This window comes from Simochromis diagramma, unplaced genomic scaffold (genome assembly GCF_900408965.1).
Source record: "Simochromis diagramma unplaced genomic scaffold, fSimDia1.1 OVJJ01000646.1, whole genome shotgun sequence".
NCBI lineage: Eukaryota > Metazoa > Chordata > Actinopteri > Cichliformes > Cichlidae > Simochromis > Simochromis diagramma.
In genome coordinates, this window is record NW_024387279.1 from 7094172 (window position 1) to 7110190 (window position 16019).

The 16019-nt window shown below is 44.7% G+C and overlaps 1 protein-coding gene across 4 annotated transcripts; it reads left to right on the top strand.

Moving 5' to 3' along the window:
- Positions 1-319: 319 nt before the first annotated feature.
- gata2a (GATA binding protein 2a) lies at positions 320-13621 on the top strand. Of its 4 annotated transcripts, none has more exons than XM_040003263.1 (6): positions 320-977; positions 5080-5483; positions 6250-6825; positions 9510-9667; positions 11596-11721; positions 12411-13621. In XM_040003263.1, the coding sequence occupies exons 2-6, from the start codon at positions 5255-5257 to the stop codon at positions 12708-12710; spliced, it is 1389 nt and encodes a 462-aa protein (XP_039859197.1). In that variant the 5' UTR covers positions 320-977; positions 5080-5254; the 3' UTR covers positions 12711-13621. The 4 variants fall into 4 exon arrangements, with proteins under 4 accessions (XP_039859197.1, XP_039859196.1, XP_039859198.1 ...); XM_040003262.1 differs by lacking the exon at positions 320-977 and adding an exon at positions 995-4842; XM_040003264.1 differs by lacking the exon at positions 320-977 and adding an exon at positions 995-4842 and having other exon boundaries at positions 9522-9667.
- The last annotated feature ends 2398 nt before the right edge of the window (positions 13622-16019 follow it).

The following is a 16019-nucleotide window of genomic DNA, read 5'->3' on the forward strand; positions in this document are numbered from 1 at the left end:
CTCAGTAAGTCAATTAGGACCGAGGCTCTCGTTCTATCCGAGTTGTTACAAAAAGCGAAAACAAAACAACAAGAAAAGAAGATAGAGCATTTATTATCACTACAAAGTAGCTTTTAGACTTTAATTATTGAGCAAGAAAGAGCACCGTGCATTTCCCAGCTATGCAATTTCTAAGTTCACCCCCCCGGTCACAAGCCTCAGGTTCAGCCCCAAATTAATCATAATGACTGCGCATTATGCAGCTGGGACAAGTTGGGTTCGGGGACTCTGCTCGCTCACTTGGTGGCTCCAACATCTAGCGAAGTTCTTTATTTCCCTGCATGTATGTAGACCATATATTAACTCCACAGGCTCAGGTAAGCAGCACATCAGTCTGTCAGGGCAGAGCTCACAGTGACCTCGAGGAACGTTGATATACATTTTAAAAACAAAAGGATGAAATGCTGAAAAGCACGTGAGACACAAGCTATCCTAAAGTATGTTGAGAACCTCTCGGGAACAGGTACCGCTGCCAGTTTTTTGTATTTAACCAGGACCCGGAAGACAGGCTGCTGGCTGACGTGCCATTACGCTGCTGTGTGCCCGCAGCCTCTCACACAGGCACACAAGTTTTTTTTTCTTCTTCATTTTTTTTTTATTGCTCATATTCACAGAGGTTTGGACAGAGCGAGAGTAGAGGGGGGATACTGCGCGCAGACACTCACCGCTCTCCGCTCGGTGACGACACAGCACACAGAGCAGCGACCATCAGGCCACCGGGTTTTCCATTTAGTCTCGACAGCATCATACAAACGGGGCAGATCTGGACACCTCTTCGGTTTGGTCGTTCATTTTGCACCGTTATTATTATTGTTATCATATATTTTTGGAGGAGGAGGAGAAGGAGGGGAGGGCAGAGAAGACGCGAAGCTGCGCAGTGAATCAGATGGTTCCACTTTCTCCGGTTTGACTTTGTCTGCTGTTCAAGACTGGTGGAGGTAAGCCAATTACTGCGTTTTTAAACTATCTGAACTTTAAAATATTATTTATGATTTTATTTTATTCTTATTTGATATTTTATAATTATATGTGAGGCTATTCAAAGTAAGGTACTTGTAATAATAATTGCTACAGGCTCAGCATAAAAAAAGAAAAACGGTTGCTTGTGCTATATTTTCATGGCTATCAAGGAATAAAGTACACTGATCGCACGTGCACTCTTTATGAACTCTTTATTTATAATTATACATGTCACAGATATTTGGATATTAGGCCAAATATAACCCTCCGCAACATCTCTAAAGCGGTACAGTGATATTATATGTTTGATGCAGTCATACGTTCTAATGTATTTTATCATTCATTACTCATATTATTATTCATCATTATTATTCATATTCACTGGAAGCGCGCTGTTTTTCTTTTAATTTCTACAGCACCGCTTGTTTTTCCCGAATGATCGACCAAAAAAGTTCAAGATTAAGTCCGGGTTAACAAAACGGATGTATGTGTGCCATAGCTTCTTAAAATAAATAAATAAATCAATAAAAAATATATCGACAAATTAATCCGTGCGCATAATCCTTTTTAATGTGGCTCACTTTTCGTGTTGCCGTGGGCAGGGTGTTCTGGCCCCGAAAAAGAAAAAAGAAAAAAGAAACTAAATTGTTTAGTGTATCATCAGCGAGATATTAGTGACGACAAAGGTATTCAATTGTCACGCTTTAAAACGCATAATGACTCGAGTAACCCTCTTTGATCAGTAGAAGGAGCAATCACATCACTACACTGGCGGAGCTGACACAGGGGGGGGAGGGCTGGTGGGTCTCCGCAGGCACGCAGGAGTGCCTTTCTTTTTCTTCCACCCTCTCTTACCTGTGCTGGGGGGGTCTGCTTTATGTGTGCATGATTTAAGAGGCATGGCGTGATTGTGTGTGACTATACAAAGGGGGGTTTTTCCTTCCCACTGTCACCAAGTGTTTGCTCATGGAGGCTCTGTGTTACCACGGGGTCTCTCCCTTACAATATAAAGGCAACTGTTGTTAAGATTTGGGGCTGTATAAATAAAGCTGTGAATTGAATTGAAATGATTACAGCAAAGAACAAAGAATAGTGGCATGAAGATGGAGTTGTGAGTAAACATTGTAAGAGGTCCAAATGTGGGTTTTTTTTTTAATTTATAGCTCCAATAAGTGGTTTTGACTGTAAAACTAGGTTCACCTTGCGGTCCGTAATCACTTTTTGTTGAGTGTGTGCAGTCCATGTTAATGTCCTACCCGCTTTTTCTGAAATGTCATTATTTTGATTCAGAAATGACTTAAATGGGAGACTGTGCTGCTCTTAGGCTCCCTCTCTCAGCAGTTATATGGTGGGTGCTTGTGTCTATAAAGCCCCCCCACCCACCCAGTGCCCTGGCTCGATCTAATTAGCCGTGAGTAAAGGGGACAATAATGCTTCAGCTGGTTTCTGTCATTCTCTTCTCTCTGGCTCTGCTTATCTTCACAAGCCCCACAGTGGCTCTTCACACCCCCATCCCCCAAAACACACACACACACACACACACATAGTTGGGCACACAGTCACACACCTACACTCTGGATAATGATGGATGACCGTGCCCAATGGGAACAAACAGGTAGATAAAGCCAATCCCATTTAATAACAGCATGGATCGGAATGATAATCTTGTTGTTCATTAGCCACTGTGGCTGCACGGTGATACAGTTGTTGCACACAGTTCTCGCCCAGCTCAGGAGGCGTTGTGCGAGGGGACGCGTTCTCTGCTCTTTGGATGGCATCGCTAGGTGAAACAATACTGCTGTGTCCTTGAGAAAGACAGAGGGAAAAAGGCAACAGCAACTCCCCCACCCCCCCGTCCTCTCCCACTAACCCTCCATCACCCTCTCCCATCTTTTTGTTCCAGCAAAGATACAAATGGGATTAATGAAGGTATAAATTACAGAGGGGGTAAATCCTGCTGAGTAATCCATTTGGCAAACATGCAAACAACAATGGGAATACTACAGCAGCTATCCTGAGCCTGACTCACTCTCTCAGTGGTTAACACAGCCAAAATGCAACACAGACCGGCAAGTCTGAGCCACAGTGTGCAGTGTCCTTTCACTGATGGCTACAAGATCAAGAGCATCGCTGCATACTCACTGACGCTCAAACAGAGGGAGTCCTTGTTGATTAGGGTTCAAACATGTGACAGCAATTACTGTGCGGCATTAAATTGTGCGTAATTGGTGCAGTATTGTTGATTGATGCAGTGTAAATTACAACACAATATTTGTCACTGACAATTAATAAGCATATTAAGGTAGACTTCACTCCACCTGCCAACTGTGGCTTCTTTTCCACTGGAATGTCAGTTATTGGAGTCGCTGGCCCTCTGCTGCCACACATGTTGTAATTTGTTGATTTTAGGAGTTGACAAGCTCAAAGGGCTGAGCTCATCAACTCGCTGCCTCTGGCAACATGCCCGAGATTTAATGACTGATGACTGACACACACACACACAGGCTCGAAGTAATATCGCAGGTATGACATCAAACGTGATTATCGCCTAAATGACCTGTGCCGTGTCATCACGGCAACCCCCCGCAGGCCCCCGCCCACACTGCTCAGCTCCTAGTTAGATTTTGTGACGTTGGATCCCGGCGTCGGCGTGGCGGCCAGTCTGTTCAGGGCACCTTCCAATTACTCCTTGTCAATCACACAAACGCAGCGGCAGTGCACGTAGATACTTGCGCACAAATAACAGCGCATGTGCTGCTCATTTTACGCACGCTTTCAATAAACAAAGAAATAAATACAAGAAAAAATATAATTGGACAGAAACGCATTTTTCCCTTTTTGTCTAAGCATTAAATACCCCGCCAGGTTTCATTTTTGTTTTTGTGGGCCGTTTGTGAATGAGCGCGTCGGGAGACGCTCTGACTGTCACCCACTGACTTTTCGTACCCTACGTGCAACGTGAGGCCTTGCGCCCATCCCCTTTTGTCTGGTCAAATTATCAACGGGCGTCATTAGAAATGCAAACTATGTTTTGATTGCTCTGCCCCCGAGACAAAAACCACTGTTTTCACAAAAGGAATGTCGTGCTACTAATTAAAGACAATTAGGCGCTCCCAACAATGGGAGGGGGGCAATTCGGGGTCATAAATCGACTCCTCCTCTGTTGGTTTAAGAGGTGCTGAAATTGCTGTTTGTATTTACTTGGGGCAGACAACAACCAAAACACTTACGCTTGTTGCTAGTAATAAGGACTGATATGCAGCTTTAACCGGTCAACTGTGGCATAAAACCAAAAGACATTCGCAAGTGGGTGCGAATTTTAAATATCACCCACGAGTATTAAAAAAAAACGAAAGGTTTAAGAGTATTTTGTAAATGGGTTTATAGAGAGCAAGGGGAGCTACGCCTGCATGGGTACGTTGTAAAAAGCTAACACTGGGCCATATATATGGTGTAAATTTCACACATTGTTAGGCTCTGTCTTCAGCCCGTCGCTAAAAAGGCAGATTATCAGAGGTCGATTGCTCATTTCGTTTGAGCTTCATGAGCGAAAAAAAAGATCCCCAAGAAATTACACTACTGATTGAAAAGTCTTTTAGTTTCTCGGTGCAGGAAAATGAAAATTGAAAGAAGGAGAGCAGGACGCATTTAGCCAATTGCGGCAGTGCCCGCTATGATTGGTCCAGACCGACGCCCCGCCCCCCATGGCTTGATATGGGAATTTACTGGCGCCAGCCGCATCAGTCTGCCCCACATCTCATTAATGCGCCTGAGCACTGCAAGGATCAAGAGGTTTACACATCCAGGGCTCTGTATACCATCAGCTGATCACAACTGCAACAGGTATCCAGAGGAGACATTTAAGTGTTTTCTTTATGCGGATACAGGATGCGTTGCTTCGACTTGGAGACAGCGATGTCTTGTTTTTTCCGACTTGTAATGGCAGGAACCCTAAATTGTGCAAAGTTTACTTCACGTGTCATCCGCTATAATTAGATAAAAGTAACGAAGGGTGCTTCGATTTTGCATGGAAGGAGAGACGTGTTGTTAAACTAATATGTTGCTTTCGTCTCTTTGCAGGTATCCCAGAGGAGAAGGAGGGAGAGCGAGTTATTTAAGGATTCTATTTCTGCTGTAAATCACAGTTCAGGAACTATATTTTAAGGAGGAATCGACTTCCACTTGGAGGCAAATAAAGCCTAAACAGAGAGGCATTCAAGGGGAGAGGGAAAAAATAGAGACTGTCAGCTCAGACATGGAGGTCGCAGCGGCAGATCAGTCTCGGTGGATGGCGCACCATCATGCTGTGCTGAACGGTCAGCACCCGGACTCTCACCACCACAGCCTGAGCCACAACTACATGGAGCCCATGGCGCCTTTACTGCCGCAGGACGAGGTTGATATGTTTCTGAACCACTTGGACTCTCAAGGGAACCCCTACTACACCAACTCCCGAGCAAGGGTCACCTACAGCCAAGCACACGGTAAGATGCGCTCAAGTTTACGATTCCCAAGTGTGAGGCCAGATAAGAAAAGATGTCTGAAAATATAATATAAATAAAATTGTATTTAAAAAATCCATTTATAGATCCATGTTTTAAAAGAGTCGTATAATACCATAATTTTAATGTGTGTGTGTGATATTAAAGGCTAATGATTTTTGTGTGTAAAAAAGCTTATTGCCAGCCTAACAACAAAAGCCTCAGCAGCAATTAGTTAGAAAAAGTCCTTCTTGACTTTCCTGGGTCAATTCACCAACATAAAAGGAATTTCTAACAAATGACAGCAAGAGGAAAGGGAAGTATGTCACTTAACCCCTCTCTGTTGGGGCAGGAGTTTCTGGAGGGAGAGAGGCACTTCCCGGATATAAAATAAAAAGCGCAAATTTACTAATAACAACCTTTAGTCCGAGAGCTGCTGCGGACGAAAAGATAATGCCCAGACAAGGAGCGCTGTTTATTTACAACTTTTGTAGGCTTTAATAATGCTATATCGGCTGCTTTCATTTAATGGAAACTATTTGTAGAGAGGTTACTTAATTTCGATTTTTAAAAAAAAAAAATCTATTATTTAAAATCAACTACGAATATTTTATCTACATCTGGAGCTAAATGTCGGATTTGAGAAATTCAGGGAATTTAACAGGTAAGATTTTTTTTAACTGAGTTGTAAACTAATGATAAGACTTATGAATTACTGAGAAATTAAAGCAGAATACAGCCATATTAAATAGACTGTTATGGTTTTCAGCTCGCCTCACTGGGAACCAGGTCTGCCGGCCACACCTCATCCACAGCCCCGGTATTCCCTGGCTGGACCCCGGTAAAGCAGCTCTGTCTGCTGCACACCACCACAACGCATGGGCGGTCAGCCACTTCAGCAAACCCGGCCTTCACCCCGCCGGCTCCGGCTACCCCTGCAGTAGCAGCACCGGCACCGCTCCGGTGTCTTCGCTCACTCCAGCGTCGCATTCCAGCCCGCACTTGTACAGTTTTCCCCCTACCCCTCCCAAAGACGTGTCCCCGGACCCCGGCCCTACCTCTCCGACCTCCACCTCAACCAGGATGGATGAGAAAGAGTCGATAAAGTACCAAGTGCCACTGACGGACGGCATGAAAATGGAGAGCTGCAGTCCGCTCCGCAGCGGCCTGGCCTCGATGAACAGCCAGGCCCCAGCCACGCATCACCCTATCCCAACCTACCCGGCCTACTCTCTCCCTACACCCCACGAATACGGCGGCAGTCTCTTCCATCCCGGCAGCCTGCTCGGCGGGTCCTCGTCCAGCTTTACGCCCAAATGCAAAAGCAAAGCCAGATCGAGCTCAGGTGAGTCTCACGTGTGTTTTGAGCCCCCCTCCCCCCCTTTTCTCATCAGATGGCAGATCAAATCGATAAGGCCTAATTAAATGGTTATGGTTTATTCAGCTGAGCGGTGAAGCGTTGCGCAATATAGGTTAGTTTACACAACCAATCATCGGTTGATGAATATTTCATTGGTCTCCATGTAAAGGTGATATTAGTATTTCCACTATGGTGTGAGCATCATTTTATTCTTTTATTTTCTCTTTCACTTATTCCCTGGTGTAATTGCATTTATCAATTTCTTAATGCTTGTATTATGTAAACTTCGTGGCTCAGACTTGTTGCTCCAGTGAGTTGCTTATACGGAAAAAAGAGCGATAATTTCCACATCGGACACTGTCAAGTCTTATTTCACCCATTACACTTTTTTTCATACTTGTGTGATTCATTCGCTTAAAATGTCAGTGTAATCGAGGCGAATAGGCAAAAAATAGAGAACGAAAGTGGGATTATATAATTTTTGGGACTGACTGGTTATTCATATGTATATGTTTTTACATATAAATAACAACTAAACGATCCATATAAACTGGTTAAGTATATGTTTTTAAAAATAAGTGAAATAATTTAGCCGCTTTTTGAGCAGAGAGAAAAAAGTCCAACACTGACATTTTTTACACACTAACTTTACATTCAGACGCCACACCATCAACGGTGCTCAGGCAGGTACATGTTCGTGCCACAGGCTTGTTTTCTTTTAAACGTGGCCTTTACTGCGCTTAAAAAACGAGGGAGTCACGACGCCCTGGCTCCTGCCATATCCTGTATACCTCCAAGTGAACAAATCACGACCTCCACCCCGCCCACCGCTCTCCCCAGCACTAACAAAGCACAGGCGACAGAGCCCTGCTGTTTGTGTTTTTAAGCACGGCCTTGGCCCGCTGTGCTGACATGAAGTGGAGGGGCGAGCAAGTTCACAGCAGATCTGATTCTCCGTGAAGATGAGAGTGCATTCTGGTGCAATGAGCAACCATGGATTTTTAAAAAAGGACTCAAGCAGTTTCCCATTTCCCCTTAATTTTAAAGACATTAAAATGTTCATAATAAAGCAGCATATTTTCTGACTGTCTGGACAGGATTTTGATTCAATATGCTGCATGTGCTGGGAGTCAAATTTAAGGGGGGATACTTAGACTTTATGCCTGACACTAATGGGCAGACATTTGAAAAAACAACTCAGCCTGCTTAATGAGTGTGTAATTTCCCTACATTGTTCCAGCTGTGGTGCACTGAGTTACTGGACAAAAGAAAGAATGGACGTGAAATAACAAAAAATGCAGTGTGTTAACAAATTGTTCCAAATGTAGCTCTGCAATTATCTGCATTGTCATCCTTTGTTGCCGTGCTTTTTAACACACCTGGGGAATGCTCGGTGCCTGATAATCCTGAGCGAATATGAGCTGTTGTGGTGGAGAAATGTTATACTGTGACATTTAAAAGAGCCTGACCAGACTGTGCCTGAATCAGCAACACAAACATATCTGCTACGACGTTAGAAAAAGAAAAAAAAAAGGCTCTTATCTATCAAAGTCAATGTCCAGTGCCAGTATATGTGATTGATTGTTGGACAAAATGCCACAATGACATTTTCTCTGTCAGCACGAATACCTCTTGGTACCGCTTCCTGTTGAACTGGCCCTCAAACCCACAGCTCCTTCCCCTCGTGCAGCTCACCTTATGCACGGAGCTGTTTCGCCTTCCCATTTGTTTTTCGTATTTCAACACTGAGCATTGTGCAAGGCAAAAAGTTGTAAGTCATTGTGGGCGAATATGTAAAACATATTAATGAGACTGCTTGTGTGTGGTCGCTTGACTTGTGAAATTCTTTAAGGGGAAGAGAAGGGAGGTACGAAAACACAAGAAATGCATTTCAAAAGGAACCTAGCCTTTTTTTTTCTTTTTGCTCAGGTCAGGTCCTATTGTGGTGCAAGGGTGGGACTTTGGGTGTCGCTGGTATTATAACAGAAATAATGAGGTGATGCTCTAGGGAGAGGGGAACACTTGAATTAAATGAGCTTTGGTTTAGCAACAGGCTGTTTGAAGTCAAACCTGAACGGGGGAAGAAAAACTTGTGGGAATAGTTTTTCTTTAAGCAGCTTTTTGTACAGAAGAGAATGCGCACACACAGGACACTGACTATTGATCCAGTCACCAAGAATGATAGAAACTATGTTACAACTTGTGCTGATACAATGCTGTCTCACTGCTGTTTCTGACACCAACCAGCACGCAAGCTTCTCATCAAACACTTTCCGACACATTTAATACCACCTACACACACTTACTTTCCTCTCGTGGGTGCCCACTAAGCTGATCAATAATGTAGGCTTAATTTGATGGTGTATCTCACTCTTCTTGTTGGACACCTCTGGACATGTTCTGGCTGTCTGTGGCCTCCCCACTCCAGATCAATTTACATAGAGGTGTCTGTGTCCTGGGCAGCCGTGCACACTTGGTACACCTGCACACTGATATGGATGTTTGTCACTACCCCAATTTTTGACTTCATATTACAAGGCCATCTGAGGTCATGCACCACTCTACTATAACTACCTGACCAGGTTGTGCTACACAGCTGCTATATGCTGCTCCACAAAGAGGGGGGAACTTTTTAATTATATAAAATTTCCTTTTGTCTCCTCCTCTTGAACTATATGCAGAGGGCCGTGAATGTGTAAACTGTGGTGCCACGTCCACCCCGCTGTGGCGGCGGGACGGTACCGGCCACTACCTGTGCAACGCCTGCGGACTGTACCACAAGATGAACGGCCAGAACCGACCACTTATCAAGCCCAAACGGAGACTGGTGAGTCCTACATCTCGCTCCATCCCCTCACTCTGAGAGAAGGCACCCAAATATGAGCACAAAGCAGATGCCGGCAGCACAATTCCAGGAAAGTTATATTTTCCCTATGATCTTCCTGGAATTGTTTGTCCCTCTCACCCCCCGATGATCCGCCTTCATGGCCTGTTACAATACTGCTACTATTGCCATTGTTCCTGCTATCATTATTGCTGGTACTTCTGATACTGTTACTGATACCAATGCCCATGCTGCTTTAGTTAACACCATGCTTGAGTAAATGAAAGGCAGCAATGACAGAGAGGAATCCTGTGATGGCTGTGCCATGTTGCAGAGCTGCTCAGTCTTTATTCACAATAAACCTGCTAAAAACGGGGCTATCTATCTATCTATCTATCTATCTATCTATCTATCTATCTATCTATCTATCTAGTATGCTTTATATATATTTTGTTAAAATATTTTATAGATATAATTTGTAATCAAATTGCATAATAATAATAATAATAATATGCCGATTTATATTAATTAAGGTATTAAAAAAAATAAGGTCTAAACTAATAAATTGTTTTGAGCTGCGTAACCTTTGACTTCGTTCACACACCCTCATTATGATGGCTCTGATGGTCTTCATTAACACTTTCTGCTAAATTCGAAAAATTCCACCGCATTTTTTTTCCTGAAATACTAAAACTCGTTTCTGAAATGATCGTTTTTCGTGTTGTTCCTTGACGATTTCCACGTCGTTCCTATTCGTAAAAGAGAAAAAAAAGTCCATTACATTTTCCACTGGGTCGGCCCATGTGGCTGTAGCTTTTGCATTTTCAGCTCAAGTGTTTTTCAGAGTTGTGTTCAAAGGGGCATCCAGTTGTTTCCTATCCGGATATCTGGCCGGCCCAGATAAGGAAGTCAGGCTCCCGGCTGTTTCCGCCTTCAACCAGCGCTCTGCATTCTCTATGGCTAGACTGACATATACTATAAAGAGATTATCACAACACTGGAGGAGCCGCTTATGTGTGAAGAGACAGACCGCGAGGGGCGGGGACTGGAAAATAAATGGATTTATGTTGTTCTCTTGTTTGTCATTATCGGTGGGCAGTGCTAGGCTTAACGCACAGTCGCTTTGCATTTTTTAAATTTAAATTATGATGCATTTATATTTTACCTCATATGAAAATGACCTGGGTTGTTGTTGCTGCTGCTGCTCGCCAGGTAAACAGCAACGAGTCCACCTGAAATGAATTAAAAGACTAACCTGGATGCTGCACGCACGGCACGGAACCGGAGGCTCCTTGCATGTGAAGCTAATGCTTTTTATTATGTGTGGAAAATCGATCCGTAATGGGCACGGCGGTATATTGTCAGACAGGACACAGTGTCTCACACGACTCGCAGCCCATTTTTTTTCTTGGATCGTGATAAAATGCAGAGTTTACGCAGGGCCTCCATTAATAGCATACTTATCATTAAATACAATTACTAGCGGGCCTGTAGAGTAGCGTGAGAGACGTCTGCAGGGGGGGGGGAGAAAGAAAAAAAAATGTCTCCATGTCTTATTGCACAAATTACAAAATTTGATCATAGTTGTAGCGGTCGACATACATGCAATTGATTCAATAGAGAAGTTAAGTAATTTCTCCAGTCTGTGTGTCGCTTCTTTTGATGTTTGTCTGCACATATTTGTGCGGTCAGAGATGGGACCTCACGTGCCACCGTTTAAGAAGTTTAAGAAAAACCTCCCGTTAACTTTCCCGTCGTGTCGCACATTTTCTGGGATAAGGTATCAGTGTTACGGCTTTATTTTAATCTAAATGATGCTTCTGCTGCTGCTAATGGTTCAGACGAAATCTACTGTGACGCGCCTGCGCTGACCTCCCTTCCACAAGTGAACGAGTTTAGTATTTATGATGCATTTTTCCTGCTTCCTTCAGTCCGCTGCTAGACGTGCAGGCACCTGCTGTGCAAACTGCCAGACCACCACCACCACCCTTTGGAGGCGCAACGGGAACGGAGATCCGGTGTGCAACGCCTGCGGCCTTTACTTTAAACTGCACAATGTAAGTAGCTTCGGGGGGGGGAGAAAAATGAGTGTGGGGTTTGGGATGGAAGGAGGAGGGGAGGGCTGCTGGTCCTTAACTGGTTAAGTGGGCGGACAGCTCGTATCGATTTAGGAGCACAGAAAGTGAGAGTGGGGAGGCAAAGCCTGCTCACCCTGTCGAGCAGAACCCACCGGGCGGCTTTTTTATTAAACCATCGTTGTTTCAATGGGGGGCGTTACTCCCCAGAGAGGCTGCCGGGTGGGACTGTCATTCAGTGTAACGGCGTCGGTTACACTGATGAGGATTTGTCTGCTGGCTGCTCCTTTCAGAGCCCAGCCTGGTCCTCATCCCGGTGTATTCATTAATGAGCACTGTGGTTCTGTTTGGTTTGGACAATTAAACAAAAGATTTAAAAAACCCACACGCCCCTGACTCGCTTTATAATGGAGCTATATATGCAAAACAGCTGCTCATTATTTATAGCCTTTTATGAATAACGCTGAGGTTATTCATAAAAGGCTATTGGGATAGTAAAAAAAAGTAATTGCAACATGTGACATATTTCTGCTAAGATTTAAAATAAAGAGGCTGTAAAAGAGCTGTGACAGTAACCTAAACCTAAATGTCTACAATGCTGTATTCACACTGTCAGTGGTGCTTTTGTTCGCCACGCCTGAGCTAATGTGCCGCTCTTCTGCTCTTCACAGGTCAACAGACCTCTGACCATGAAGAAAGAAGGCATCCAGACACGCAACCGCAAGATGTCCAGCAAGTCCAAGAGGAACAAACGATCAGGGGACGGCTTTGACGAGCTCTCCAAATGCATGCAGGACAAGGCCTCTCCCTTTGGTGGTGCGCCTGGCCTCGCCAGTCACATGACCCACATGGGTCACCTGCCCCCCTTCAGCCACTCGGGACACATGCTGCCAACGCCCACGCCCATTCACCCTTCATTCGGTCACCCCCACCACTCCAATCGCTCGCCGGTCTGGGCTGAGCCTCACTGAGGCCTTTTCAGACCCAGAGCCCCCTTCGCCTGTAGGAGTCATCACATCGCCATAAACACTAAATGGCCTCCCAAGTCACGACAGCTGAGCAGCCTTGTTTCGTGTACAGTGGTTGTAGGGAAAAGACTTTCAGTCGGACTTGATGACTTATGGCTGCGTCACGCCTTCACACCTTCACTGATGAGCCGCTGCGGAGAGCGAGACTTAAGTGGACTCTGTAAAGAGCTAATGTGAGGAGGGGTTCGTTAGTCCTTGGGTGACAGGGGATAGCAGGATTGGAGATGTTTGTCATTCTTTTTTTGCTTATTTTTTACTAAGTCACTTTGGTACCCACCTCTCCTTGATCCTGCAACAGGAAACTCATGAGAGGGCTTAAAAAGAACCGCTGTTTTCACCTCACGACCATCTCATTATATACTGAGACACACGCGCCCTGTCCATCCCCAGGCTGTCGTTCACGACTGCTCCTCAGTGCTGGAAGTCTTCAGACTGGCTAAACAGACTGCCGCAGAAGTCATGCGCCCCTGTTCTTGACCAGTCAGACCCAACCAACAGTACACCCCAAAACCAGTGCCCCTCTAACATGCTGGATTGTACACACCACCTGTTTTTGATAACAGAGTTTTATGAAAACAAAGCAAACAAACAAACAAAAAAAAACGCAGTAAATAGAGTGTTTATAAATGCTTAATTGCTATTATTGTTGTTATATTGTTATAATTATTGCTACGATAATTTATTTTCACTCTTTAAGCTTTTGTCCAACACACGGAAAACGTCTGATTTTAATTTTGTGGTTATTATGTAAAGAAAACACTGACCTGTCTTAGATGAAAAAGTCCCTGAGCTGTACGTTTTTATCATTTTTCCATCTCACACAGAAAAGGAAATAAAGTTTAATACTGAGGTAAGATCTGTCTCTATTCTTATACGCTGCACACATTCCAACTGACAAAGGGCAGTAAAGAGAAGAAAAACAGCGTGACCTTGCCTTTAAAAAAACCCAACTTCTATACCTGAGCCCAGTTTGTTTTTAAACTACTCCTGCTATGTTGGTGGATTTCTCACTGTGATTCTGTTTGTTTAAGGTTTGATAATGTACCTCTTTGATAGAACACATCATGTGTCTGAAGTGTTTTCACAGTATTGTGCACACAGACAGACATTATGGCCTGAACGGTCCTTTTAATGAAGACTGCTTGATTATTAAAATCATAAGTGATATCAGATGTATCAAGGGAAGCTCTGTGATCCCTTAAGCGTGGTAATGCTTTGGTCAGGCTCCTCCTCTATCTGTGATGGCTCGTTGTTAAGAAAAGGCCTCTTTGTGGAGTTAAAGCCCCGGGCTGGACCATTGTACTCAGACAGCAGGCTCCAACCAAAGGCTCCCAAGTCATACAGTCATACATATGCACAGACCCACATGCTCTCACACAAATGCAAACCCTAATTCACACCTAATTTAACCAAGTAATACATGCAAGGTCTCCTTCTTCTTTTCTTTTTTAAAAAAATCTCTAACAGCCAAATTCTTGATGAATTTGCATGTGAAAAATGCTGAGTCATGAGTTCAGTTCAGCAGGAGCTGCTCTTGCTCCCCGCGTCTGTCGGAGTAGCCCTCTCTCTCTCTGCCTCGGCCAGGGTGATTGGAGTGAGAGGAAGGACAGTGGGTCTTTAGTGGGAGAGAGAAGAGGAAGGAAAGGCAATCAGGCGACCTGAGCAAACACATGGGGGTCTGCTTGAACCCTTCGCACACAGATGTGCTCGCAGCTGAGGCTGCCAGGAAGCAGGCGTCAGCTCTGTTTCTCCCTCATCTCCTCCTCTTTTTCTTTCTCTTTTGTTTATCTTTTTTTCACTCTCCCTCTTCGTGCTCTCTCATTATTTTCTGTTTGTCTTCTATTCTTCCCTCCGCGCTTGTCGTTCTGCTTCTTCCCTCCCATTTGGACGATTACAGTAAAATAACGGGGCTGAAGAAACTTTGAACAGAGCCAGCCGCTAATGAGTCTGCTCGATTAGGGCCAATTTGAGGTCATCATCGCTGAGTTCAGCATGCCCTCACACACCCACAGCACAAACCATCCGATTAAACGGTCTACGGTGAAATCAGACAACTACCCCTCCCTGAACCCTCCACCCTCCTCACATCTGCTGGACTGCTGCAGAGGTTGATCTGCTGGGGTTTCCCAGAGTCTTGATCCGTTCACATTGAAAATAATATTTATCCAGGCTTTACATATAGAGGGCATGCTATCCAGTGAAGCTGGAAGGCTCTGTGGTTAGCTTATGCTACATTGTAGCAAACTCCCAACACTGACTGGCTCGACATGCATGAACACAGCACTGAAGGACTGCATGTGAATGTCTGTTTTCACTGAGGGGGTGGGATCATCTTGATCCACTTGCTGAACGTAAGTGAAAACGTAACGCTCCACTGCCAGCAAGCAGCCTAGCATCTGTGTGTAGCACAGTGTTTTTGGAGCTGGGCCTTGCACGGGCCACGACTCCAGTGACTTGTGCACCGCTATAGTCAGCGAGCCTGCTCGGCTGGGCTTGGCCAGACTCCCGGACTGAGAGAGGGAGACGGAGAGAGCCAGCTCTCCTCAATGAGGCCCTCCAGAGGGAAGGAGAAGCTCTCCCAAAAATAATACCAGAGTCTGCCAGGCCAGCAGCTCGCAAGCACATATGCAGACATGAACATGCAAGTGCACATGCATACAAGGTTGGTGTGGTGTGTGACCAAGCATCATAAACCTGGTGTGCATATTTGTAGGAAGCAGGCCTACATTTTAACTCGCATGCCTCACAAGGGTTAGGTAGCATTAGGTAACGGGCACAAGGCACGCACGCTTGCACATGAAATGACTTCTTGGTGAAGTATTTCGGTGTCTGCATGTGCCACTCCTGCTCAATTTTCTACCCCATTAAATTGATTCAGTTTCTGCAACAAGAGGGTTTTGTATCCTTTTTACTCACTAGGTCTCACCAAACCAACAGCTACATTGAAGAAGACATCTCCTTCTAACTCACATCCTGAGTTATGTGACACAAAAAAGAAAAAAAAAAAGCTGTAAAATAGGATGTTACTTATCTTCCCTATCAGAGTGGCATTCCATAGAGGAGATGAAGAGGAGAGATCTCAGATGCGTTGGCGGGGTTGAACATGGTGGCCACCTAGATCAGAGCACCGAGAGGTTTACGACTTCAACCTGGAACTGGATGTTTCAACTCATCTCGACTCCCTGCCTCCTTCTCCTTCTCCCCTCTGCTCTTCCGCTTGTACTCAACCTCCCTCGCCACCATCCCCACCAC

What these genes read in the sequence shown, in the direction of transcription:
- gata2a (XM_040003263.1), top strand. Translation starts at nt 5,255, where the DNA reads ATGGAGGTCGCAGCGGCAGATCAGTCTCGGTGGATGGCGCACCATCAT. An exon ending in TCAAGCCCAAACGGAGACTG is followed by an intron (nt 9,668 to 11,595) that starts GTGAGTCCTACA and finishes TGCTTCCTTCAG; the next exon opens with TCCGCTGCTAGACGTGCAGG. An exon ending in TTTACTTTAAACTGCACAAT is followed by an intron (nt 11,722 to 12,410) that starts GTAAGTAGCTTC and finishes TGCTCTTCACAG; the next exon opens with GTCAACAGACCTCTGACCAT.